At 45.5% G+C, this 27,672-nt stretch overlaps 1 protein-coding gene across 1 annotated transcript in view; it reads left to right on the plus strand.

Annotated features, from left to right (window-relative positions):
• Positions 1 to 20,351, plus strand: part of HARS1 (histidyl-tRNA synthetase 1) — a 42,369-nt gene extending 22,018 nt beyond the window's left edge. Inside the window, exons 6-13 of the mRNA XM_068277805.1 lie at positions 773 to 880; positions 2,072 to 2,170; positions 6,864 to 6,957; positions 8,773 to 8,900; positions 10,605 to 10,865; positions 15,285 to 15,401; positions 17,271 to 17,417; positions 20,133 to 20,351. Coding sequence (XP_068133906.1) covers positions 773 to 880; positions 2,072 to 2,170; positions 6,864 to 6,957; positions 8,773 to 8,900; positions 10,605 to 10,865; positions 15,285 to 15,401; positions 17,271 to 17,417; positions 20,133 to 20,192 — 1,014 coding nt within the window. The 3' untranslated portion in view covers positions 20,193 to 20,351. The remainder of the gene's footprint in view (positions 1 to 772; positions 881 to 2,071; positions 2,171 to 6,863; positions 6,958 to 8,772; positions 8,901 to 10,604; positions 10,866 to 15,284; positions 15,402 to 17,270; positions 17,418 to 20,132) is intronic.
• Positions 20,352 to 27,672: the final 7,321 nt, after the last annotated feature.

Raw genomic sequence — 27,672 nt, forward strand, 5'->3', positions numbered from 1 at the left:
GCATCCTGAGATGCCCATTCATATTTATGGTATACCTTTTTTCTACTCGTATTTATGGTTAAGGGATACATATTGTAGCTATATGTATGTACCGTATATATGCACACAAAAGTTGGGTGGTCAGCTTATAAGTGAGTCCTATGTGGGTGTGTGTGGGGATAGTTACCTCTCCTCGTTCCAGGCAGCATCTCCCAAGCGGCTCTCCTTGCTAGATTTCCAGGTTTCACATCCTTCTTGTCCTGGGGAGCCACTTCCTATTTCCCTTGCAGTTCTCAACTATGCCACTAGATGTCAGCGGTGAGTTCATATACTGTACTTATACAGTGATATTACACTCTGCTCCACACATGTCAGATTTTCACAAATTACATTTGAATTTGCCCACAGTGCAGTCTACAATCCCTCACACACATACAGGAATATTACAGTTGTTACTTAACATTTTGCTACCAATTAAGCTGCCCATCACCCATTGATCTGCCTCCAGATTGACCATCAAATCAGATCAAAGAGGGATCTATTTCCGCCACGCACTGCAGACAGATTTCCAATATATTTCAGCATGAAATCTATTGTAAATCGTAGTAGCACCAACTGGCCCATGTAACGAACACGCACGCACGCACACGCACGTCACAATGGCCCAACTCCTCACCTCCTCCTTTGTTCAGTATCTTTTTGAGTTGATGCTACAAGCCCCTCTACCACATGACACTGCCACATGTAGTATGTGACACAGAGCTGTGTAAAGAAGATTTTCCTCTTCCTGCAGGATTTTGACATTGCTGGACAGTATGACCCCATGATTCCTGATGCTGAGTGTCTGAAGATTGTGCATGAAATCCTCAGTGAGCTGGAACTGGGAGAGTTTCTCATTAAGGTATATTGACCAGCCCATGTTGAGTTATTTACATGTTTACTTTGTGTGTTTTTGTTTTATTTCATACATGTATATAGTTCTGAGGCATTTTAAAAAAAATAATCATTAACCACTTCGGGACCAGCACCCTCTGCCCCCTTAAGGACCAGAGGGTGCTGGTCCAGTAAACTGCCGCTTCCCGACAAATTGCCGCTAAAATCCGCCGCTTCCACTGGTCACGCCGCTCTGTCCCCGCCGCAGGCTGCTCTCTCTGCCGTCGCTATGACGGCAGAGCGCTGTGCGCCGGTCAGGAGCCACTTTCATTGGCTCCTGACCCTGTCACTCCATGTAAGCCAATGGGAACGGCTTACATGAATGGCAGGGCCAGGAGCCAATGAAAACGGCTCCTGCCCGGCTCACAGTGCTCTGCCGTCATAGAGGTGGCAGGGCAGCACATTTCTGCGGAGACCAAGCGGCGGAGACAGGCGGGGGCGCCCGGTGAATGGGACATAGAGTTTACGTTCGGTCAGAACCGCAGTGCCCCCTGCTCGCTATAGATTTATACTGCGGCGGGCCGCAGGTAGTTAAACAGTTGACAGTCAGTAACTTTTCCTTGAGTAGCTCAGTTTAATGTGTCTGCCAGAGGGCTGGGTCAGTTTAGCCAGACAGCTAAATTGGGGGCATCGTGGCAGCCAGGATTTTGGCGCTGCCGTGGGCCGTAATATGAATTACGGCTGTAGCTTCACTCACTGATGCCGGGGAGCGAAGCTACTGACGTTTGGGCGCCAGAAATAAAGCCCAATTTACGATTAAAACCAGGCTAATTACATGGGTAGATATATAATTAGGTAGTCAGTAGGGTAATAGTTTGGAACAAGGGCAGGCATAGTTAGATCAGGGTGAGTGGCATCACCATGGCAACACAGTTGCCATCTAGGCACATAGCCTTCTGCACTGCATAGCAAGATCAAGGCCTTATGCCACTTTTCGGGATCCAATTTACATTAGTATATTTTAGGACATGGGAGGAAACTAGCATGCCCGGAGGAAGCTCGCATACAAGAACATACAACCTCCATGCAAATAGTGTCATCCTGGCCCATATTTGAACCACCCTAGAGCTGCATGATGATAGTGATATCCACAGCGTCATTGTGATGCATGATGTTACTGTTTGACCATCCTGACCTTTAATGTGTGGCTTTTATGCAGGTGAATGACCGGAGGATATTAGACGGCATGTTTGCAGTTTGTGGCGTGCCGGACAGTAAATTCCGTACAATCTGCTCTTCTGTGGACAAGCTGGATAAGGTAACAACTCTTGAAAATTGTATTGTCGTATAATGTTGTACCATTGTTACTTATTTATCCCTCCCTGCTCTGTGCGTAGGAATATTCTGTAGCACTGGCATGTGTGTTTATCTGCTAGGAAGCTAGGCAGCCTAGTGTTCTTGGGTTGTTATAAGCCTGCTAAAATGTTTGTGATTTGATGTGGCTGGATGGTGTACTGGTTAAGGGCTCTGCCTCTGACACAGGAGACCTGGGTTCGAATCTCGGCTCTGCCTGTTCAGTGAGGGCCCTTTTCCACTAGCAATCGCTAGCGTTCACGCTGAACGCTAGCGATTGCTGAATCGCAATTACTGGCGATTCCCCGACGTTCGCGGCCGCGATTTTGCTATGCTATGCACTGCATAGCAAAATCGCGGCAATTATCGCTCCGCCGCGGGTTCGCGTTCCCGGCAAAAACGAATCGCGGTAGTGGAAATGACCTACCGCGATTCCCATGTTAAAAAGCAAACCGTAGCGATTGTAAAATCGCTAGCGGTTTGCGTTTTTGCGATTCAGCCAACGCAAACGCGCTGGTGAAAAAGGGCCCTCAGCCAGTAATTCAGTAAGGAGTTCTTTGGGCGAGACTCCCTAACACTGCCACTGCCTACTGAGTGCGCTCAAGTGGCTGCCTCGCAAGCGCTTTGAGTCCGACAGGAGAAAAGCACTATACAAAAAAAAAAAGGTAAAGGTATGTCGAGAACATGTGTTATTTACCAGTAGTAAACATTAGATGACCTATCCTATTGAGCCTTCCCGTTTTTCCTCGTACGGTCCTTTTGTTCTAGCGATGTGTCCCCCATTAGCAGTCTCCAACCGATGGGTCGGAAATTGCTCTCTGCCGCTGTGGGAGGCTTCAGAAGGCTCCCGTAGACATGCCGCCAGCGCTGGAACGACGTACAGTGTATACGTACTGTGTCTACGCAAGCACCCATTCTCGCAGTATAGAGCCACCCCTGTCTTCGGGAGCACTCGGGCTCCAAAAGCCTCCCACAGCGGGGGATTAGAATAGGAGAGCCAGCGCTGGAACGAGCAGACCATGACAGGAAAAGGGAGACTAAGGTACCTTGAGCCTTCTCTCTCCTTAGGTTTTTTTTTTTGGGGGGGGGGGGGGGGATTGCTTCAGACTCCCTTTAACTCCATAATTCCTATAAAGTAGTGTTGTTAGGGTTCCCATTACATTATTTGATTTTGCTGGCCAATCGACCTTCTGTTACGATAATTTATTGAATTGGAGGAGGAGCTGTGGCGCAGCATGGCCACCTGATCGATCTGTTTCGATTTCTGGCTGAAATTGGTCAATAGGATCAATTGGGAATGCTGGATAATTTCAGTTGTTAGTGCTTGATCAGGTGCACAGCGATAATGGCGTTAGATATCGGGACAACTGACAGACTTCTGCCCGGTATCCTCCCACAAGTGTGTGTGTCCATTGCCCATGTGAAGTGTTGAAGGCTGACCTGTCACACCAGTGTGAAACCCCGCCCCGCCCAGTGTCTATCCCTGCAAGCGCCTGTACCACATGACGCCGGTGTATGTAGGACGTCACTACATGCACCAACGTCACATGGTACAGGCGCTTTCAATGACACCAGAGGAGGCCAGGATTCACATTGGCGTGTGGAAGGAAAGCCTTCAGTGCTGCACATGGGCACGGGGTGGACACGTGCATTTGGGAAGGGGGGGGCGGCGGAGCAGAGCACTTTCCAATAGATTTCATGCTGAAATCCTTTGGAAATCTGTGATCAGTGTGTGGGCAGGCAATAGATCTTTCTCTAACCACATTCAATCAGAGAGGGATCTATCTATGCTAGGTACACACTATGAGATTTACTGTCAGATCAATTATTTCCAACATGTCAACTCTTATTTGCGATCGATTTCTGATCAATTTCCGATAAGAGTGAATGGAAAGCAGTTGGAATTCAACGGGAAAATGATTTTAAAAAAATGGATCGGAAAGCATATCGAACATGTTGGAAATAATCGATCTGAGAGTAAATATGCCAGAAAATCTCAGTGTGTACCTAGCGTTATGGTCGATCTGGTAGTAGATTGAACAATGTATAGCCACCTTTACGCTGGTTTCTCTTGGTAACTGTGTCAGCCTTGGGATCAGGTTTTCTATGCAAATTCTATGTATTTAGAAAACTAGGGGAAGAACTGGCGTATTTAACGCTCAGATTCTTATATGCTCTGGAGAATGAAAGGTTGAGTCTGATTGGCTGACTTCAAAGGAACCCATGGAAGGGGAAACCTATTGACGCTGCCATATCTATTTCCTTTTAAATACAGGTTTCCTGGCAGCCCTTCTGATCTTTCTGGTCAGTAGAGTCTAAATCACACACCTAAAAGAAGCATGCAGCTAATTTTGTCAGAAACATCTGGCATACATGCTTGTTCAGGGTCTATGGCTAAAAGTATTAGACGCAGAGATTCAGCTGGATAGCCAGGCAATGTGCATTATTTAAAGGACAACTGACGTTAGAAGGATAAGGAGGCTGCCGTATTTATTTCCTTTTAAGCAATACCAATTGCCTGACTATCCTGCTGATCCTCTGCCTCTAATACTTTTAGGCATAGACCCTGAACAAGCATGCAGCAGATCAGGTATTTCTGACAGTATTGTCAAATCAGACAAGATTAGCTGCATGCTTGTTTCTGATGTGATTCAGACACTACTGCAGCACAATAGACCAGCAGGACTGCCAGGTAACTGGTATAGTTTAAAAGGAAATAACTAAGTCAGCCTCCATATTCTTCTCACTTCAGTTGCCCTTTAAAAAGAAATAAACATGTCAGCCTCCATACCCCTCTCACCTCGGGTTCCCTTTTAGTTATTTAAAGCCGTTCTTCCCTTGAAAGTTTCTGAGATTCCGCAGCAGGATATGTCTGAGCCTGTGTAGTGTTGTATTATGTTATAAAAGTTTGCCTTCTTAAAACAGAAGGTATTTGCAATTATTCAGTTTGGAGTGAGCAAAAGAATTCTCCCACAATGCATCACTGCCCCAGTGATGCATCATGGGAGACTTATGCACACTCCATTCTGAATAATCACAAATATGTTCTGTTTTAAGAAGGCAAACTTTTGTTTTGCATAACATTTTAGTAAGAGGGCTTTGTAGCTCCTGGGAGTTCTGGTTCACCATGAGCTTGCTGGGTAATCTGTAATTATAAGTATCAGGTCTTTCACATCAAGCAGATATGTAATATTAGAGAGGGGATTTGTACTGTATAAAAGATAGAAATAATGAAGCTTCTACAGTTTATAAGGAAGAGCTGAGATAGTGTGAGCAGCATGGGATGCCTCCTGTCGGCCTCAGTAATAAACCTTTATGACCCAAGATAAGTCCACCTGATAAGAACCAGATACTAGTCATAAAATTTAGGAATAGTAAATCTTTCTCTGACTGATTTATTCTCCCTTAATGCAGCAATAAATGCTGTGTGACCCAGGATTAGTCTGCCTGCCCTTCTAAACACTTGCCTTGGGTCATAAAGTCTTTATTGCCGTTTTGCAGTGCCAACAGCTGAGACCCTGAACTCTAGCTAAATGTAATCTTGCCTTCTTAAAACAGAAGATATTTGTGATTATTCAGCTTTAACTGAACAACAGTGGTTTCCCATGATGCATCACTCCTGGATATGAAAATCCTCTCTTTATGCCCCTCAAAGCAAGGCTGCACATCCAGAACCGCTGGAGTATAGTGAGCCTATAGATATAAATTGTACAGAGTCACACCATTCCTACATACATACAGCTGGTTCAGACTTTCTGGTCATCGGCGCATGGTATAGATTGATATGGTTCTGTCATAGCTGTGCTGTACCTTTTGAAGACTGTAATTAATGGGCCTGATTCATCATCTGACTGGCAATTGCATGGTGTGTACCTAGCATTACAGAGTCCATAGATACGTCCTAAACGTTCTCTCAGAGAAGCTCACAATCTGATCCCTACCACAGTCATAGTAAATGTCTCAAAAGGCCCCATACCCAGCAGAAGATTTTCACACTGAATCGTTGACGATCGACCATAACAAAAGTTCGTTAAACGATGTTCAATGATGGCCAATTACACACAGTAATCATTTGCTTTGAACAACCGCCATCACAGATCCCATCATGGACGGTCGCTTCAATCTCCATTGACCCCCGCACTAATCACTGCTATCGTTCAACACCACGTTCGCGCCCATCATTTGTTCCCACAGTATGAAATTGCGGAAGATAAATCAGGGAAAGAGCGTTCGTCGCCGCTTATCCTCCGATCCATCTTCTGCTGTCTTTGTGGTGGGAATTTAGTTTCACATGGTCGAGTGCCTGAAGATACCCATGTAAACACAGGGGGAACATGCATACTCCTTACAGATGGTGTCCTGACCCAGGGACCATGGTGCTGCCAGGCAGGAGTGTGAGTCACTACTCCACTGTGCTGCAATAATATACATTTTTTGAGTACAAACCTTTTGTTTAGTAAATCATATACAGTAAAATATATGAATGGACATTTACAAAAATTCTGCAGTGAAAAAAGTCATCCTCCACTATCCTAATCGTGAACCTTACTCAGTGCTGTAAAGCAGTTTGTATTGGTCGTTCATACAACCTGCTGTTTCCCAAACACATCTAATAAGAAACCAAGAAAGCTCCCGTTCACTGCACTTGTCTTTTCCAGACTCCCTGGGAAGAGGTGAAGAATGAAATGGTGGGAGAGAAGGGCCTGGCTCCTGAGGCCGCTGATCTGATTGGAGAATATGTGCAGAATAATGGTGAGTAACAGGCCTGTCAAGGCATCATTGCTGAGGCACACATTAAGCATTATTCAGTTACAAAGCAAGTGTCAAAGCTCAACTAAAAGCTAAATAATAAACAAAAACCAGCAGGGCTAGTGCTTTCCTGCATGTGCTCCAATTCCTGTAGTGTAGGATTTATATGGCATGCATCCAAAAAAAAAGATGGTAAAAAGGGCGCCGGAGATGGCGCTAGTAGAATATTGGTACAATTACTGATATTCTACTACTAAATTACGATATTAAAATATTGGTAATCTTTACTAATAATTTACTTTGACCTAATGCTTCTCTCACCCAGAACCCTCCCTCTACTGATGCCTAACCCTAAGACCCCCTGGTGGTGCCTATCCTTAATAATGGTAATGGGGGGTTAAGGATGCTGAATCCTAACCCAACACCCTGGTGGGGTCTAACCTTTAACACACACACACACACACACACACACACACACACACACACACACACACACACACACACACACACACACACACACACACACACACACACACACACACACACACACACACTGGTGGTGCCTAACCTTAACCCCCTTCCTCCACCAGTGGTGCCTAACCTCAACACAAACAGAAGCCAAAACACACACAGGGCAGGAAAGTTCCAATGGATGTTTTTTCTTTTTGTTTAGAAGCTGAATGACTCAGATTTGGCGTCACACTGACATGGGTGCTGTTTAGAATTAATTCTGAGAGCTTCAGCCCATAAAATGAAGATAATAACATCAGACTCCAGGAAAGTCCTAGTTACCATTTATTCTACACGTACAATTATGTTATACATTTAAAGGGAACCTTTACTGAGAGGGATATGGATGTTACCTTTTAAACAATACGAGTTGCTTGGCAGCCCTGCTGATCTCTTTGGCTGCAGTAGTGGCTGAATCACACACCTGAAACAAGCATGCAGCTAATCCAGTCTGACTTCAGCCAAAGCACCTGATCTGCATGCTTGTTGAGGGGCTGTGGCTAAAAGTATTAGAGACCAAGGATCAGCAGGAGAGTCAGGCAACTGGTATTATTTTAAAATGTAAAATCCATATCCTTCTCAGTTTAGGTTCTCTTTAATTTCATTTCAGTTTTTTAAGCCATTGAAATGGCTCCTTTAATTTGCATATATTCAGCAGTGATGCACTGGGAGACATCTCAAGCTCACTCCAACCTGAATTATCGCAAATTCTTTCTGTTCTAAGAAAGCAAACTTTTGTTTTCCATAGCATTTTAGTAAGGGGCTTTTAGGACCATTGTAGCCCCTCACACACTCCAATGAGTTCTGGGTCACCATGAGCTTGCTGATTAGTCTGTACCTCTCTGTGTTACAAGCCCTACTCCATAGAGCCAAATTAATCCATGCCATGCACTGATGAGGATCAAACAATCCGAAACCCGTCTGTATGCATGTTGGATTATTATGGCTCTGTACAAATTAACAAACTGACACATCATTGCATTCCAGCGGTTCTGGAGGCGTGTTTAGCTTCTAAGGGCAACAATGGTTATTTTGCATATATTCAGCAGTGATGCACTGGGAGGCATCTCAAGCTCACTCCAACCTGAATTATCGCAAATTCTTTCTGTTCTAAGAAAGCAAACTTTTGTTTTCCTTGAGGGACTGCAAAGACACTTGTGAGGGGAGAGTGTATGGAGCTCTAAATGCTTTGCATGTTGTGGCCAATTGGCTCGGTTTTGTCTTTGTGATTGTACATCTGAGCCCTACAGTGATGCTGCTATAAAAGGCTATATTTTAATGCATGCTAAATATTTGTACATGCTGCAGGTGGGCTGGATCTGATCGAAAGACTGCTGAAAGACCCCAAACTGTCTCAGAACAAGCTGGCCCTGGAGGGATTAAATGATATGAAGACCCTGTTCGAGTATCTGGAGCTGTTTGGCGTGACAGATAAGGTACACAATAACCAATAGAAACCCACTATGATTGTAGGCATTAGTTGCTTTTATGCTCCATATAATCTGATCAATAATACATTAAAAAAGTCTTTGTTTTTAATCATCTATAAAATGATCTATCAACACTGACAAGTTGCTTCGTACCTTGTCATCTCTTCATGTAACTAGTGGTAAGAGGCGCCACTTCCTCTTCAATATTTCAACTTTATTGCTCAAAAAGACAATGATAAGCCAACATTTGAGGCCCCACAGGGCCTTTTTATCAAGGCAATAATCTACAATAAAGACAAGCAACAACAAGTAATTTACACCTTAATGCTTCCTAACCCGTGCCGTGAATAACACAAAACTGCTTGTGCGCTCGTCACCACAGACGTGAATGCCCCAAGAAAGGGCCCAGGAGGGTCATACATATTCAGTGCGTGATTAATCTAAAACAGGCATGAAACAGATACATACCATGTTAAAATAAGGCACGTATCATATTAAATGAAAACACACTACATGTAAGTGAGCCATGTGTCCTATGAGTGCCCGCACTGTGCTATGCTTTACATCCTGTATATAGGAAGTAGATGGCATTCTATAGGTGTCTATAATAAAAACACCATGCAGTGACTGTATCAATAAACAACTGCTGTTGTGTCCATAAAACATAAGAAATATATTGGCACTTTATAATTCAATAATAATATTGACCAAAGCACCATGGTTTAGTTGCATTTCCTAGTAGTGGAAACTAGCAGTTTAATTTGCATGCAATAATTGGGGTTGTGCCACTTCATATCCCACCGCAGACATCAGCATGCTGGGCTGTGTGCACCTCCTGTGGAAATAAACCCTCATAGATTGTGCAGTATTTTTTCAACCTGAACAGTACACAGGATTGCAATTCAAATCCATTTAAACGTTTATATTTGTCAGCCTCCCACCAAGCCCCCCCAACTAAATTTCTAGCAGCAATGATGTTATGTCGCTGGGGCTTTTGTCCAGGTCCACGTCGTCTGATTTGCTTGTGGGGAAAAAAAAAATCAAACGGCGTGCAACAAAAAAAATGGAGAACACATGCAAATCCCTATGCATTTAGGTCCATAAATATTTGGACAGAGACAATTTTTTGTTTTTTGTATATTACCACTATGAATTTTAAATGAAACGACTCAGATTCAGTTGAAATGCAGATTTTCAGTGCGGTGAACATTTTTGTTGTTACCTGTTACAGTATTGTATAAACTGCTGTAAGTAGTTGAAAAATTAAAAGTGCTTTACAACCTACTAACAAACTTTCTTTAAACTAAAGAGTCAAATCCAGAAATGTCAGAGAATATAATTGAACAACTTTTCACTATATATAACACTACTCCACTTATAAACAAATTCAACTTACAAAAAACTCTATGCCTAGTACCCACCATGCAATTTCCCATTAGATAGGAGGGTCAAATTGATTCTCTCCGACAGGTCCGATCTGATTTCCGATCCTTTTTCTAATCGACATTGTTTAGAAATCAGAAATAAGATCGGACCTGTCGGAAATCAATTCTATCTGATAGGAAATTGCATGGTGTGTACCGGGAATTAGTGGAGGACTGCCTGTGTAGTGGACACCATCTGGTGATTGTAGTTAAGTTTATCTTGTGTTTAACTATTGTGGAGGTTGTAAATTTCTTGTGTTTACCTCCTTTTGATTGTCTCCTGCAGATATTATTTGACCTGAGTTTGGCCCGGGGCTTGGACTATTATACAGGAGTTATTTATGAAGCAGTTCTGGTCCAGAACCAAGCAGAGCCTCATCAGCAGAATGACCACACAGAGGAGGCAGTCAGTGTCGGCAGTGTGGCCGGAGGAGGACGCTACGATGGCTTGGTGGGCATGTTTGACCCCAAAGGCAGGAAGGTTCCCTGCGTGGGAGTCAGCATTGGAATTGAGCGCATATTCTCCATTATGGAACAAAAAGCAGAGGTTAGAGATTATTTATTTTATCAACAAAGAAAAAAGTTTATTGCAATTAGGGAAAAGATTGTATAGCGAGCAATGTAATAACACGAACTATCACAAAATAAGCATAAAACTACCAGTTGCAAATGAGTTAACAATAATGAATGTTGACATGCATGACTTTCCCAGAGAAAAGAGCAATTCCGGTGGCTGTACATCAGAAGATGTATGGGCTGATCCACCAAGAGACGGACCTCTCTCTGTTCATACATCGGAGGCCGATTCCCGATCAATTTCAGCATGAAATATCTCAGGAATTGGCCTTGTGATGCCGCATTTGCTGCCCCCGCGCTGTCCCTCCAATGTAAAATGCGTGCACCCCGCTTTCCGGTGCCTGGTGCAGTATACTTTTTTTTCTTTAATTCTTTTTATTGATTTTCTTAAACATAATAACAGATAAAACAAAGTTCCCACTCAATGACAGTAGATGCAAAACACAATTATACAGATTATATGGCTACATACAAGAATTGCGAGATACAAGTATATATTTATGAGACATCCTGTATAGTTCTATTAAGAGTCCGTGGAATAAGTTAGAGGACTTTAAGCAAACAGGTACACGGAGGAATTGTACCTATAGCAACAATAAGGAGCAAAACAGTCCCACCATAACAAAATGGTGCGGTATACTTAACCTGTCCGTCACTAGCTCTGGGATCGGTCCGCATACATGTGTTCCCTAAGTGTCCGTGTTTATGTGTGACACCACACGCGCAGACAGGTGGGGCACGTTTATGTGGAAGAAGCCTGGAGCCAATGATGGACAGGCAAAGTATACTGCACGGGGGGGGCAACATTTTACATTGAGGGGGACAGTGCCGGGGATTCCGTCGCGTTTGTTGCTCTTCCTGATATTGTACACCGTTACCAACGCACACACTCGAACAAGCAAGTTGATCCTACATATTGTAGCATGTCTGATCATACATGCGAACAGTTTTGGCCCGAAATTGGACGATCAGGTATGCTCTTGCCAGTACCAATTTTCATCCAGTTATAATAATCACATTGGATGGTTGATCGGCTGCCAAGTCGCCTGATGTATGGCCCACCTTAACTATTCGCATTGTTCCTTTCCTTTTTTCCCCCCCAAAACTGCAGTATTAGTTTCCTAGTAATGGATAGGGAGCGAATAATGGCAGTTTTAACTTGAGATTTTTTTTTTACTGCCTAATAACCAGTAAACTGAAAATGGTCAGGATGAATTAAAACTGCTCAGTGTTCTCCACTGGCTTTACTAGTCAGGTGTTCCACCTGGCTGTGACCCGGTTGTCCTCCTTATCCTCCTCCTATGCTGTTAGTAGAGTTGCGCCAACCCTACATTTAGCCATTGCACCCAACATGGCTACTTTTACATGTTGCCCAACTGGAAACAATTTCTGGGGAGAACACTGCAGCTGGGGCGTTTTACTCCGCTACAGCCTTTCAAAGTACCTATATGTAGTCTTGCATAATAAGAATCCTCAAGGTACAGAAATCAAGGGACAGTTATGGTGTGAAGGTTTTTTTTTTTTTTTTTATTTAGGTTTGAAATTTATAGGCATATTCCGGCCAGTTTATATTGTTAATTCGGATGTAAGTTGTCAGGAATATACTGAGGTGCTTATGATGTAAGGATAATATTTTAATTTGCCTGTCTGACTGCTATGTACTGTACTTCAGATGCGTATGTATGGGTCATCATCTGGCTTTGGGGGAAGCTGTACTTGTCTGTGTGACAGTGTGGAATACAATTACCCTCAGTTCCTGGGAGAGCAGGGAGCTAATTAGAAGCCCTATTGTCCCATTATACCAATCAGGACATAGTCAGGGAACTTCAAAGACCTACATTTGCATCTAAAGAGGACTTCAGTGAATAATGCTTGGGGTAATAAGACAATGGCAGAAGTGAAGTGTGTTGAAGTCCTTTTGATACCATTTGCTACCTGTGGAAATTGAATTATTGGTGGAGGTGCAACCTCCTTATCTTTGATCAGCTAGGAAGTACTGTCAACAATGGGGTTGTCACCTGTAACGTGGACTAGGGAAATCTTTTCATGTATGTGGGCTATTGTACATTTTTCGCAGGTGGATGTTAGATCTCTGGAGATCCAATTATGACTGAGGATGTAATTAAATCTAGCTCCCCCCGTCCACACAGGCTTACAGCCTCCAGGCGTATTTCATAGTATAAAACCGCAGCTAGGATAGCCACAACTTGTAGTTCTTGGAGGTAGCTCACACGGCTAGAACTAACCTGGTTCCTGACCAGAAGTGCGAACCCCCCGCAACAACACCAGATCGATACGCTGGTACGTTTATTTCCCGTTTATTTTGGTAAGCAAAATCGCTTTGTGTGTTATCTTTGTAACTTTTATCTTGTACCTATTTTTACTTTGTTTTTTGTAATCTTTTTGTATATATTAAGTTCTGCATTGTTCTATGTTTTTCTAGAATATTAAATTATTATTTAATAAGTTTGACTTCTGCCGTACTAAACTAACACTCATAGCCTAGAAGAGACTGAAGTGTAACCGTGTATAAGTTCATGCCTAATTGTACGCTTGAGCAACACTACCGTATGAAATTGTAATTGCATTGTGTGTGGGGGCATTTGTCATACGTTGGCCTAAGCGCGCAGCTGACCCAACGTACGAACAACGCCAGTGCAAGTAGCGACAGCAGAGTGGCTAACAGTATCGTTCGGAACGACTGTTAGTGGGTCTTTGCTTCACGACAGTGTAAGATTGCAACTGTGTGTGTGTGTGGGTGCGTGGCGTTCCCGTGTTTGGCCTAAGTGCAAAGCTGACCCAAATACGAAAACGCAGATTGCGTATTGAGCACTCGATAGCTGAGTGAACGTGTCTAGCAACGCTAGTGGTGGCAGTGGGAAGTGTTTGAGGGGTTACAGCCTTGGTTGTAGCTTAAATAAGGCTGTTCCCCGCTTAATCTGGTCAAACCCGCAGTCGGGAACCGTATACGCAGGCGTGCCGCGGGCCGGTTCCTGACATAAGTGAACAGAAGAAAGGCTAATTTAAGGAATAGCCCAAATGGATCTTCAAATGTACCTGAGATGTATACTACTGCAGCATTGAAACTTACCTGCACCTTCCTCCAGCCCCATGCAGGCCGCCCTCCACGGCTGCTCCGGTGTCCTGCAGGAAGCTCCTGTAAATTGTCCAGACACGCATGTGCGGCCTGGCCGTGCACGCCCCCTATCACTCCATAGACATAAAACGCGACAGGAGGCGCATGGCCGGGCCACACATGCACAGTGCAGAGCAATAGGACAAATTACCGAAGCTGACAGCGCAGGGGCCCGGGAGGATGCTGGGTGAACTCTCAGCATGCATGGTGCTGGAGGAAACCCCAGGTAAGTATGAATGCTGCAATAGTTTACTTCTCAGGTGCACATGGGGGAGGTTTGTGCTTTTTGTTTTGTTTTTTTGGCAGGTTGCTCAACCAACTGGCAAGCACATGTATCCCGGCATAAGGTGATCCCTGCTGTTGCCACATGCCAGGGGTCTTGCTGTATTAGAGACAGAGGATCAGCAACCAGGCAATCTGTGTTAAAAATGAAATAAATGTGTTGGACTCCAAATCCCTCTTAGTTCAAGTGTGCTTTATTGTCATTATGTACTGATTTGCACTGAAGTTACCACCCTTTCCACCTGGGCTGTGAAGTCGGTACAAAATCATCTGACGACTCGGTTTATTGAAACCTCCAACTCCGGGTACCCAAAATTGCTCCGACTCCTCGACTCAGACTCCACAGCGCTGCTTTCTAGTATGTGATGTTAGTGACACTCTTGATTTGACTGCCACCTGGTCATTTGTGCCTCTTGTAGTGATGGGTCGTTCGTGAACGAGCCGGCTCTAAGAGCCGGCTCTTTGCTGCGAACGACAAGAGCCGGCTCTCAGTTTTGAAAGAGCCGATGCCTCAGCCGCCCCACACAGCTCTGGTTTTCTGTGTAATAAAGGGCGCTGAGGCATGCTGGGAGATGTAGTCCTCCTCGTGCAGCTTGTAGGAGTGTATGGGGCAGAGCAGTAGCAGGAGGGATTGCCCGAGCGAGAGAAGCAGTCGAGTTGTCATGGAGATGGGGGCGGGGCTTTTACTCCGATTCTGAGTGGCGTCTAGTGATATGTAATGAAGAGCCGATTGAGAGCCGTAAGAGCCGGCTCTTTAATGGGAGCCGATTCAGAAGAGCCGATTCTCCAAGAAGAGCCGGAATTCCCATCACTAGCCTCTTGTTTGTGCATATGCTTGTGCACTTGTTTTACTGTCTAATACATATTTTGTTAATATTTTAAAATTAAAATATTGTACCATTGGCTGGAATGGATCCCAGGACCCTCGAGCTGCAAAGTGCTCAGCTCACATTGTATTCTGTTTCTCCCCAGGCTTCAGAGGCAAAGATTCGGACCACAGAAACACAAGTCTTAGTGGCTGCTGCACAGAAGAAGCTTCTAGAAGAAAGGATGAAGCTGATAGCAGAGTTCTGGAATGGCGGGATCAAGGTATTTATGGAGGCTCATTACCAAAGCTTCATTTACACTCCATTCATTCCACAGAATGCATGGCACGGATTCAATAACCTTTTTTTCTCTTGTGTTTAATTTTCTCCCGTTATCTAAATTTTTTATAGTTGGCACCCAGCAAATAAAAATGTGCTAAAATAAAGAATACAGGAAAGTAATATTAAAAAAGAAAATGTTAGAAACTTCCATAGAAAAAAAATTGCCCATGTACTTACCCGGGGTTTCTTTCAGCCCCCTGAAGTCTCTCTTGTCCCTCGCCATCATCCGGCACCCCCCTCTAATGCTGGATGTGCAGCTCTGTGCTGCGCTTCTCCCCCAATGTGCTACCATAGTCGGGAGCGCTCAGTGCTTGTGCAGTAAGTAAAAGTTGCCATTAGATGGAGCAGGACAGCGGATTGCGGAATTACGGCAAGGGACCCAGAGTACTTCAGGGGGGCTGGAAGAAGCACCAGGTAAGTAAATGGGCAATTTTTATTTTCACTTTAGGTGTGGTGATCCACCAGAGGCTGTTCCCCCGATCCTCCTAGACCCCAACACTGCTGGCCGGGACCCTCTTTATTCCCCTCTGTGTATGAGCTAGTGGGTTCATGCGTGCACAGTATTGTTTAAATGGAAATAAATATGGCAGCCTCCATATCCCTCTCACTTCAGGTGTCCTTGAAAGTGGTATTGTCCTGAAATAAACATGAGTTTTAACCCCTGAAAACAAGTCGGATGGTTTTAGCTGTTGATTTTTTGCTGGTTTTAGTGCTTTTGTTTAAAGGACACCCGAGGTGAAAAGAAACTAATGAAATAAACAATTGTAACTATCTATCCTCCTTCTCCTAAAAACAACTTTTTAAGATATTCCACAGTTTAATTTTATATTTCAATCTTCTAAGTTTTTACTGTTTTTGCTCAATGACACATTCATTGAAGTATGCCAGAGCTAAAATCTATAAACTATGGACCCTTTTATCTCTTTCCTCCTCTCTGAAGCCATTTTCTGCTAGGAAAGTGTTTTGTAGTTGTAATTTCTTATCAGTGAGGGTCACACTGTAGTCTGACCCAGTCCTGACTCAGACAGGAACTGCCACTTACATACCTGATGTTTAACTCTTTCAGGCAGAGAAAGAAAAAAAAGGAACACAGCATAGTTATTTGTGTGCTAGGCACTGTACATTCACATGTCTAGCTCATCATGTCACCTCGGGTATCCTTCAAGGCTCGCACACACGCCTGACTAAAGTCTGTTGATAATTACCACCTCAGCCAATAATCAGGCTTGTGTACTGCAACCCGTTAGCTGGGCGGATCTATTTGCCGCCTGCGACCCCGATTCCATGCTGATTGCATTGTTCGCACCGCTCCCCCACCGTGTGATGTCACGCATGTGCCGCTTGTCGTCCCTCCATCATACCCTCTAAATCTTGACCCCACAATTGCTGTATTCCCCAGCAATATGTATTGATCTGTTCCCCTGAGTATAGCCATGTGACGTCCGTATTGCCATGTATCCACCTACTGGCCACCATGCAATGCAGTACAGGGAGGCATCCTGTTGTGTATAATACTTACATGTGGTGGTGCAGACTGAACTCCCTCTCCTCCCAGATGTTTACTCTCCCTGCGGCCACCTTCACGTCACACAAGCACTGGAGGGAGAAGAGCATAACTAATGTAAGGAAAGCTGGCTAGAGGGTGAGAAGGCTGAGAGGAGAGGGAGCGCAGTGCACAACATGGCCAGTAAATAGATAAATGCCCTCATAATGCTTCCTTTCACCACTATGAATGGGGAAGTGGAACAATCTATAGCATGTATGAGGCTTTAACCCCTTGTAAAATCTGCACTGTTCTCTGTCCACGCAGGCGGAAATGTTATACAAGAAGAACCCCAAGTTACTGAGTCAGCTGCAGTACTGTGAAGAGACGGGCATTCCACTGGTGGCCATCCTAGGGGAACAGGAGCTGAAAGAGGGAGTAGTGAAGCTGAGAGTGGTGTCTACAAGGGAAGAGGTTTGTGTTTCATGCTTATTATATTTTGCACACACCTCAGTGTATTGAAGTACACCTTTAACCGAAATTGTATTAAATAAGACCGCAGCCTGACTGCAGAGATGCATAGCTTACCATTGCTGAAAACCCTGTGCAGAGATGGCTAGTTGATAGAGAGATGCACTCTCTATTAATGCTAGTTTCATCATTTTTTTTTTCCATTCAGCTTATCCCCATGCTACAAACCATGTGTAAGAAAACAAATCTTTGAAATGTTTCATACAACAGAATGATAGCCATATACAGAGAGAGCATGCCCAGGATCTTGTCAAGCAGCTGTATATAGTAACCGCATCACAAGCAAGAGGACAGTATCCTTTTAGACAAAACACAGGAAGATGTTTTTTTTTTTTCAAATGACACTGCTGGGAAAAAACTACAGTCAGGTACACTATAGATACAGTACCGGTGGAGGTTACAGATTGCTGTGGTTATTGCACAATATTTGTTTTGTTTTTTTCAGCTGCAGATTTTTTTAGGCTGTTTTAGGGCTTGTTTTAATTAGCTTCCCTTTTTATAAGCTTTTCAACCCTCCTGGCGGTCTATTAAAAACCGCCAGGGGGCAGAGCAGCAGTTTTGTTTTTTGTTTGTTTGGTTTTTTTTAAATCATGTAGCGAGCCTGGCGCTAGATACATGATAGCCGCTGTGCAGCGGCATCCCCCCACCCTCTTCGATCACCTCCGGCGATAAAGCCCGTCTGGAAATCCCGTTCTGAACGGGCTTCCCCCCCAAAAAATTATGTAAATCGGCCCAGCAGGGCCTGAGAAATCCTCCTGCTACGTTCGGGGTTACCGCCAGGAAGGTTAAAAGGCACATGCTATGCAATTCACAAACTATTATTATTTACTATTTATATAGTACTGACCTCCTCTGCAGAGATTTTATAAAGTTTATACTTTATATAGAGTATAAATGGTCGTGTCACTAACTGTCCTTCAGAGGAGCTGAAAATCTAATCCCTACTATAGTCATATGTTCATCCTAGTTAAAAAGGAAACCTGAGATGGTGGGAATAGAAAAATTATACTTACGTGGGGCTTCCTCCAACCCCTTTCAGGCCCATCGCTCCCTCGCCCTCCTCCTGGGCCACCTGGATCTCCTCCGCTCTCCGTCCAGTAAAGTCCTTCAGTCTGGGGCGTACTGCACAGTGAGAGAACAATCAGCCTGGAGGGGGGCTGAAGGAAGACCCGGGTATAATTTATTTTTTTTATATCCTCCCTGTCTCAGGTACGTTTAAGGCCAATTTTTTAAGGGGAAAGGCAATAAACTTATCTATATGTTTTGGGGATGTGGGAGGAAACCGGAGTGCCAGGAGGAAGACGACACAGAAACGGGGAGAACATTCAAACTGTGCAGATAGTGGAATTTGAACCGGATACCCAGCCGAGAGTGCTATCCACTATGTCACCATGCCGCTTATGTGTTTCCACATGAAAGGCTTATAATGTTCTGGCCAATGTGTTCTTTTGATGCACTAATCGCATTTTCAACGCTGTTCATGTGCAATTTAAAGGAAACCTAAGACAGGCTGGATAGAAAAAAATCATACCTGGGGCTTCCTCCAGCCCCCTTCAGGATCCCCTTCTTGGCGGCCCAGTAATTCTTCTAGTCCTGTATGTGTTGTAGTGTGCATGAGTGGCCAGGCTGCACATGCACCGCCATCACGCTCCCGTTGCCGGGAGCGTTCTTTGCAGGCGCAGAGCGCTATTAATGATAGGAACGTGATGGACGGGAGCGCACAGCCTGACTGGTCTCAACTGAAGTAATTACCAGGCCAAAGATCAGAGGATCCAGGCGGTGCAGGACGGCGAGGGAGCGATCAGATTGAAGGGGGCTGGAAGTAGCCCCAGGTATGTATAATTTTTTTTTCTATTTCCCCGTCACAGGTACACTTTAACCACTTCAGGACCACAGGCTTACACCCACCAAGTGACCAGGCTATTTTTTTACAATTCAGGCCACTGCAGCTTTAAGGGCTCACTGCAGGGCCATACAACTCAGCACAGTAGTGATTCCCCCCACCCCTTTTTTTCTGCCCACAAACAGAGCTTTCTCTTCGTGGGCTCTGATCGCTGCTGCCTTGTTTATTTATTTTATTTATTTGGGATTTTTTTTTAATACATTTTGCTATTTTTATTTTTATAGTTCCCTCCCTCCCCCCGCCAGCCAATCACAGCGATCAGCTCTCCTGGGCATCAGCCTATGAGAGCCAATCGCGCTCTGAGCCTCCCAAGGGGACAGCGGAGTGACACAGCTGTCCCCAGTAGATCGCCACTGGGAGACTGATGACAGATTCAAGCGGGGATGTATGCGCATCGGATCAGATCATAGCATCAGGATCACCCCCTGCAATCTTCGCCCCCAGGACTTAACGCCAATTGTCGTTACGTGGTCCTGGGGGAGCCGCCGCGTTCACATGGTTGTTAATGTACTGAAAAATGCCTGCTGGCATGAAGGAGAAAGTGTTAACAAATGCAGTACATTCTTTATTTTTTGTTTTTTTGGGTGGGGGGGGGGGGGGTGTTTTGCTTAAACGTTCATCATATTGTGGTGAGAACAATGCCTTATGCTTTAGGAATCAGTCTGGAGCATAGCTGGAGACAGATACTAGCGTGGCCATTATGTTTTTATGTTGAACGATTGAAATGGTGCTCATAACTCTCTTTCCTTTTCAAGGTTGACGTTGCAAGACAGAATTTAGTGGAGGAAATTCAGAGGAGGACGAGCCGGTCATAAGACTCTGAGGGACACCGAGGTCAATAGATATCCGAGTCCACTTGTCTCCAACGTCCTGTGGTCTGCTGCACTTATTTATGGACAACACCTGAATACATTGTATATTTCTTTCACATCTCATTTCATAGGAGGTTCAATAAAGCATGTGTTACTGGGTCACATCTCTTCTGGTCATTGCTGGTGAATATGTATTACTTTCCATGAAAGTCTTCTTTATAGTCTATCTTCAAGCATAAATGTTTCCCAGATCAGCTCTTGGTGTGAAATAAACCCCTTTTAAATCATCTGGAACACTGCCCACTTCCTGCTTCACAGACTGCCATTGCTGTAGACTTCTGACACAAATTCAAAAGGTAACTGTGTGGATGATGAAATCCAAGCAGCAGCTCCACCCACACAGTCTGATACTGTGCTCAGCAGGGCCATTTCTGGTTTATTGTGAACTGCAGGCAGTCACCCCCACCACCACCACCACCACATCATACATACAAACAGATATACCACACCACTACACACACACATTAACAATATGCTATAAATACAGGATAATCACTTAAAGGAATTCTGAGAGGTGTACAACAGAAACCTTTATACTTACTGTAGCTTCCTTCATCCCCATGCACAGGGCAGTTTCTAGGCTAAATTTCACCCAGTTCGAGAGTCCAAAAATATGCCCCCCCCCCCCCCCCCTTCCCCAAAATCAGAGCTGCTAAGTGAAATCATGTCAAAAGGCTTCTTGAAACCAACTCACCATTTTTATTTTTTTTCAAATGCTGGTGCGCACAGCTCCTCCTGCCTCAGTCTTGCTGCACCGTGTCCGCGCGTCACTGACTCCTAGCAGCAGGGGTGAGCCTGGGGTGCCTGGCACCTGGGTGCAAGATTTTCTCTGGCGCCTATGGGAGTGGTTAAATTAACCGCGCCCAACCACATAACCACACCCATGTCCTGCAGATTTACCCACAAAGGCAATCTTATTGGCAGCAGTCGATTTCCCCACAATTTGTGGGGAAATCGACTGCTGCCAATAAGACTGCCTTTGTGGGGAAATCGACTGCTGCCAATAAGATTGCCTTTGTGGGGAAATCTGCTGCCATTAAGATTGCCTTTGTGGGGAAATCTGCTGCCATAAAGATTGCCTTTGTGGGGAAATCTGCTGCCATAAAGATTGCCTTTGTGGGGAAATCTACTGCCATAAAGATTGCCTTTGTGGGGAAATCTGCTGCCATTAAGATTGCCTTTGTGGGGAAATCTGCTGCCATTAAGACTTAATGGCAGCCAGATTTCCCCACAAATGCAATCTTAATGGCAGCCAGATTTACCCACAAATGCAATCTTAATGGTAGCCAGATTTCCCCACAAATGCAATCTTATTGGCAGCACAGCAATTCACTCACCTCTGGCTGGGTCTGGGTGGAGGAGGTAGGAGGATATAGGCAGGCAGACAGGCAGGCAGGCGGCTGCAGCTGACTGTGACCACGGTGGCGGGCGGCATTAGGAGGAGCTGGCCGGGCTGCGGGCACTCACTGTGTCTGTGGTGGCGCTGCTAGTCGCTCTCTCAGAGTGAGTCTCTCTAGACTCTACTCTGGCTCTGTCCACGCACACACCACGGGTCGGGCGGGCAGCAGTCTCACACGCTGAGGCTGTGGCTCCTCCCCCCATCAAGCGTGACATGAGGTCAGGTGGGCTGCCTGTTTCCCCACTGGGCTGCGCCGACGTCTACATGTGACGTCAGGCACAGCCGCCTGCCCCGCACAGTGTGTCGCTGGGAATGGAGTGGGGAGATCCTCATCCCGGGGAGATAAGTTAGGACGGTAGACCCGCCAGCGCCTGTCAGAGGCCGGCGCCTGGGTGCAATGCACCCGCCCAGGCGCGGCCCTGCCTAGCAGTGACGTGACGTCACATCATGGTCGGACTGGGACACTAAGGGCCCACCAGGGAAGTTTCAACCTGGGGCCCACCCCCCGCCTCCAACCTTCCCCCTCCCTCCCCCCCCCCCGGATTCACAAATATGTCAGTGCTATACAACTACAAAATAATTTTATTTGGACTATGATTACGGCAGGGAATAGATTGTGAGCTCTTCTAAGGACAGTCTATGGCATGACTATGCAGGGGCTGCCCCAGAGGGTGGTAGGGTGGCTATGCAGGTCCTGGGTTCACTGGCATGGGAGACTGCCATATGCGGCACGCGCAGCAAAAAAAATAAAATAAAAGGGGTGTGGCCATGCACTGGAACATGAGCATGGTGATGATGGATCATGGGCAGACCCAAAGTTCCGCCCAGAAAAACCTTAGATAACTGAAAATTACCCGGGGCTTCATTCAGCCGCTAGAGGTCTGTGTGTCCCTTGCTGCAGCTCTGGTCTTCTCCTAGGTACCGCTGTCAGTCCCATAGTGCATGCGCAGGTGCTTCTCATGATCCCACAGCCAGAAGCCTTCTCTGCACAGCGCATAATGCTCCTGGGTGTGATTGTGAAAGCTGCTAACGTATCACTACGGGACTGACAGTGGGACCAGGATCGAAGCTGCAGTGGGGGACACACAGACTTCTGGGCTCAGTGCTCAAATGTCAAAGACCTTGTCAGTGTCACCTAACCATCTCCCTCCAAAACAGCCATAACACACACAAGCAACCCGCACAAACAAAGCATAAGTAATATGAATAAATGTGAAAAATAAATATTACCCACACCTCAAAGGCTATTATCACAGGGTATGACAGAGTTTGTCAGTCTCTATTTCAGACAGTAATAGATTTGCTGCCCTATGATTGTACCTTAGTGTGTTTTACTGTCTCCCCCTGGCCTGGCTCTGGCTCTTTGCAGTGTGTACAGTCCATTCCTCCTGCTTGGCTCAGGCTCCTGCTGCCACAGGATTATTGATGACAGGCTCTGTGTGCTGTCTCGGTGTCTCCAGGCCCCCCTCTCTCTCTTGCCGGGCTGGCTCTCTCCCTCCTCCTCGTCATGGCTGGGTGCTCCTAGCAGTCTCTCTTCTGGCTGATGGTGTAATGGTTAAGGGCTCTGCCTCTGACACAGGAGACCAGGGTTCGAATCTCGGCTCTGCCTGTTCAGTAAGCCAGCACTAATTCAGTAGGAGACCTTTGGCAAGTCTCCCTTACACTGCTACTGCCAATAGAGCGCGCCCTAGTGGCTGCTGCTCTGCTCTGGCGCTTTGAGTCCGCAAGGAGAAAAGCGCAATATAAATGTTATTTGTCTTGTCTTGTCTTCTGTCGCTGCCCCACACTTCAAGCACAGTGTGTGCGAAATGTGTGTAAGACCAGCAGCTGTGCAGGTTCGAACTACGCGCCAGACTCCAGAGCCCAGAAAGACGTCACTGTCATGTGACTAAGCCGAGGGGAGGGAGGAGGAGCAGGAAGAACCAGCACTAACTTCAACTTGCAGCATGACTGACTGGCTCCTGTTACTGTCAGTCACGCTGCCGCTGGCCCATAGGAGAAAGAGGAGAGGAGACCTCTGGTCATGTGACCTGTGACGTCACACCTTTCTGCCTGGCGCCCCCCCAATCTGTCTCTCATCGGCGCCCCGTTCAGCAGAACTGGCTGAACGGGGCAAGAAACGGCCCTGCCCATGCAGGCCATTGGCTCCCTTCCTGGCCACTTTGTCCTGTTGGAAATTGGCCAGTCGCACTTACTGTGCATTCCCGGCCGCATGCATACCCCCATTGTGCTCTCGTAGCCAGGAATGTTCTGTACCTGCAGGATGCGTGCACAGCCAACCCACGACTGGACAATCTACCGGAGCCGACCCCAGGACAATGGAGCAGCTCGAAAAGACGGTGCAGGAGCCCACGACCTGCACGGGGTTGGAAGAAGGCACAGGCAAATATAAATGCTTGTGTTTGAAATCTCTAAAGTACTCTGAGGTTAAAAACTGAACAAAAGTACTTTGCCCTAAACATACAATATTCTCTGAAATGTTGCCAGGATCCCAGAATATTACACACACACACTTACTCACACGCACGCACGCACGCACACACACACACACACACACTATCCTCAAATCTAAGTCAACTTCGTGTATAAGTAGACTCCCAACATTTGACCCTCTTAAGCTGGAATTTTTTATTGACTCAAGTATAAGTCTACCCAGCAAATTTAATGGCTACACTTGGGGCCCAGTACAGGTTAATGACTGCATTGCATACAGTATTGCAGCCATTAACACCTCCTGTCCCTTAAGTGCAGCTAATAACTCCTCCAAGCTCCCAAGTGCGGCAATTATTAACCCCACCCCCACCTTCCTGCAGCCCAGTATACTTTATCAAGGGTAAATTGCTGTAGTTGGGAATGTCACTAATGGATACACATATTACTCACTGTTGCTTATGACTCGTGTATAAGTCGACCACTATACTTTTATTTAGTAAATCAGACATACATTTCTAGACTTAAAATCGAGGATATACTGTACAGTAGACCAAAGAGGAGGCATGCCACCTCTAAAACTAGGTATGGGTGGGGCCACACAATGGGCAGGTGTTGGCGTACCCTTAGGTTGGGTTTACACTATACTGGAGCAGTACTGTATCTATATTGTGTACAGATGGGTTGAACCACTCTGAAGACTAGCCTGCTCAGAGTGGAGGCTGCCATACATCTGATCAATGGCAACAGAATGCACTGTCCAGAAAAATAGTACCGGTAGGAACTCCTAGAAAAGCATCTCTGTATTTCTTGCAGGTGGCAGTGGGAGCAGCCCCAGCCTTTAGTGCCAGAGACTGCAAGACTTAGAACTGAGTCCAGGCCTTAACAAGTCAGAACTGATTTGCAGCTCATGTACGAAATACATACAGTTGTGCTCATAAGTTGACATACCTGGGAGAATGTATGATTTCTTAACTGTTTTTCAGAGAATATGAATGTTAACACAAAAACTTTTCTTTCACTCATGATTAGTGGTTGGCTGAAGTAAACTGTGTTTACACTTTTTGATTCATATTTACTACACAAACTACCCAAATGACCCTGATCAAAAGTTTACATACCCTGGTGATTTGGCCTCAAACGGGTTTGAATGGCTATTAAAGGTAACCATCTTCATATGTGATCTGTTTCCTTGTAATTAAGGGTGTGTAGAAAGGCCAATGAGTTTCTGGACTCCTGAGAGACCCTTCCATCTTTCATCCTGTGCTGCACTGATGTTATTGTATTCTAAGTCATGGGGAAAGCAAAAGGACTATCAAAGGATCTGCTGGAAAAATATTGAGAATGACGATCAGCAATGTTTAAACTCTAAGAAGTGGAAAATTGTTCCAATGAAACCAAACCATAGTCAGGTAGACCAAATAAAATTTCTGCCACAACTGCTAGAAAAATTGGAATGCAAGGAAAAACCCACAAACAACTTAAGGTGAAATACAGGAATCAAAAGAAAATGTGGTTTGGCAGTTTCAAGATGCTCAATAAGGAGGCACTTGAAGAAAGATAAGCTGCATTTTTTGGTTGAGTTGACAGAAGAAAGCCATTAATACTCAAATACCACAAAATACCCTGCTTCTGGCACAAAGTGGTTTGGAGTGATGAGACTAAGGGCCGGTTCACACGGACGCTTGGCGGCGTCTACCGTCAAGCGTTCGGGACCCATCGGCTAAACTCTCCCATTCAAGTGAATAGGAGCGTTTAGCATTGCGCGGTTACCGTCGATTACCGTCGATTGCATAAACGCGGCGTTCTGATCCCGATTTAACGCATCGTTTCGGCCGTCCCTAGAAGCCGCATGCAACGTCCAGGGACGGCTAGCCGGCGCGGCTATATGTCCCCCTGCGGGGACGAGAAACGCCGATCGCGACGATCTCTGTACCGCCGCCACCGAATGGGACGTCGCAGGACGACGCGACTTCCTGGCCACCCCAACGCCGCCTGCCGTCCGTGTGAACCGGCCCTAAGGGTATCATTCATAAAGAGGCTGACGGTAGTGCGGGAAAACACCGTTCTTCTCCGCAACCGGTAATTAAGACTTCTGGGTGGGCATTCATAAAGAAGTTGCCTGTTGCGATACAAGTGCAGAGGTTTTCTGGAGGAAGCTGGCGGTAGCGTGGCGGAAGACATGCGGAAACATAAAAGCTGCCCGATTCCCTCCGTGCGCTCCTCTGCCTGATGCTGCTTGGGAGGTCCGTCCCATTCATTTACATGTAATCCGCCCGCCTATCGCTGCTGTCGAGCAAGCGGTATTTTCCTTCCGTATACCGCTTGCTCTAATGTTTATGAATGGATGTGTTTGTTACTTTTTCTAGATTAATCTAGAAAAACTCCGCACAAGGCGAAAATGTATAGCTCTGCACGGGAATGTCATTTTTTCATGCGGAAAGAGCCTTTATGAATGCTGACTTTGCCGAGTGGTCGGTAAAGTCAGCTGTTTTTAGCATTTCCGCATGCGGAAATGCTTTATGAATGATACCCAAAATTTAAACTCTTTGGTCTCAACCATAAACACTACATTTGGGGGAGTCGACAAAGCTTATGATGAAAGTTACACTGTTCCTACTGTGAAACGTGGTGGATGGCTGATGTTTTAGGGATGTTAGAGCTACAAAGGCACAGGAAATTTGGTCAGAATTGATGGCAATATGAATGCAGTAAGTTATCAAAAAACTCTGGAGGAAAATTTGCACTCATCAGCCAGGAAGCTGAACATGGGATGTATTTGGACATTCCAACGTGACAATGATCCAAAACACAAGGCCAAGTCAACCTGCCATTGGCTACAGCAAAATTAAAGTGTTGTTCTGGAGTGACCATCTCAGTCTCCTGCCCTCAATATCATTGAGCCACTCTGGGGAAACCTGGAAACCCCATAATTTCATGGGCTGTCTTGCATGAGAACTGAGAGGCTTTTTGTCAGGAAGAATGGGCAGCTGTACTTCTGAAAATATAAAAAGCCTCATCCACAACTACCACAAAAGTCTTCAAGCTGTCATTGATGCTAAAGGGGGCAATACTGTTCATGGTATTACCAACTGGGGTATGTAACCGTTGATAAGGGTCATTTAGGCGAAGTAGGTCTTTCGGAGCACGGCACTCAGCGTTGAAGCTGGGCATTGCAATAGCACTAATGCTCTAGTGTGCTCCGCACAAGGGTAATTCAAGATTCCAGCAATTACCAATCCACAAACTACTTGTCCCTCTGAGGTGCAATGATTCGGAAGGGGAAAAGTGTTTAACGCCAACGGGAATTAGAACGGCAGCAGGGTGAGCCGTTACTTGGCTCACCGGCGACGTTATGATACATACGCCATTTGGGTAGTTTGTGTAGCAATTATGAGTAAACACAGTTTCTTTAACAGTTTCACAGCATCAGAACTTTGTTTCTCTTATACACCCTCATTTTTAGCTGCACATAAGAAAACTGCCTGGGCATTTTTCCCCTGATGCTGTGTAAAGCATGATGGGATTTCTGATGTTGTTGGTCTCGTTCTGCTGTTTTGGTGCAATTTTTTTTTTTAACATTTTGAATTTGAC

The sequence above is a fragment of the Hyperolius riggenbachi genome, chromosome 3 (assembly GCF_040937935.1).
Source record: "Hyperolius riggenbachi isolate aHypRig1 chromosome 3, aHypRig1.pri, whole genome shotgun sequence".
NCBI classification, from domain to species: domain Eukaryota; kingdom Metazoa; phylum Chordata; class Amphibia; order Anura; family Hyperoliidae; genus Hyperolius; species Hyperolius riggenbachi.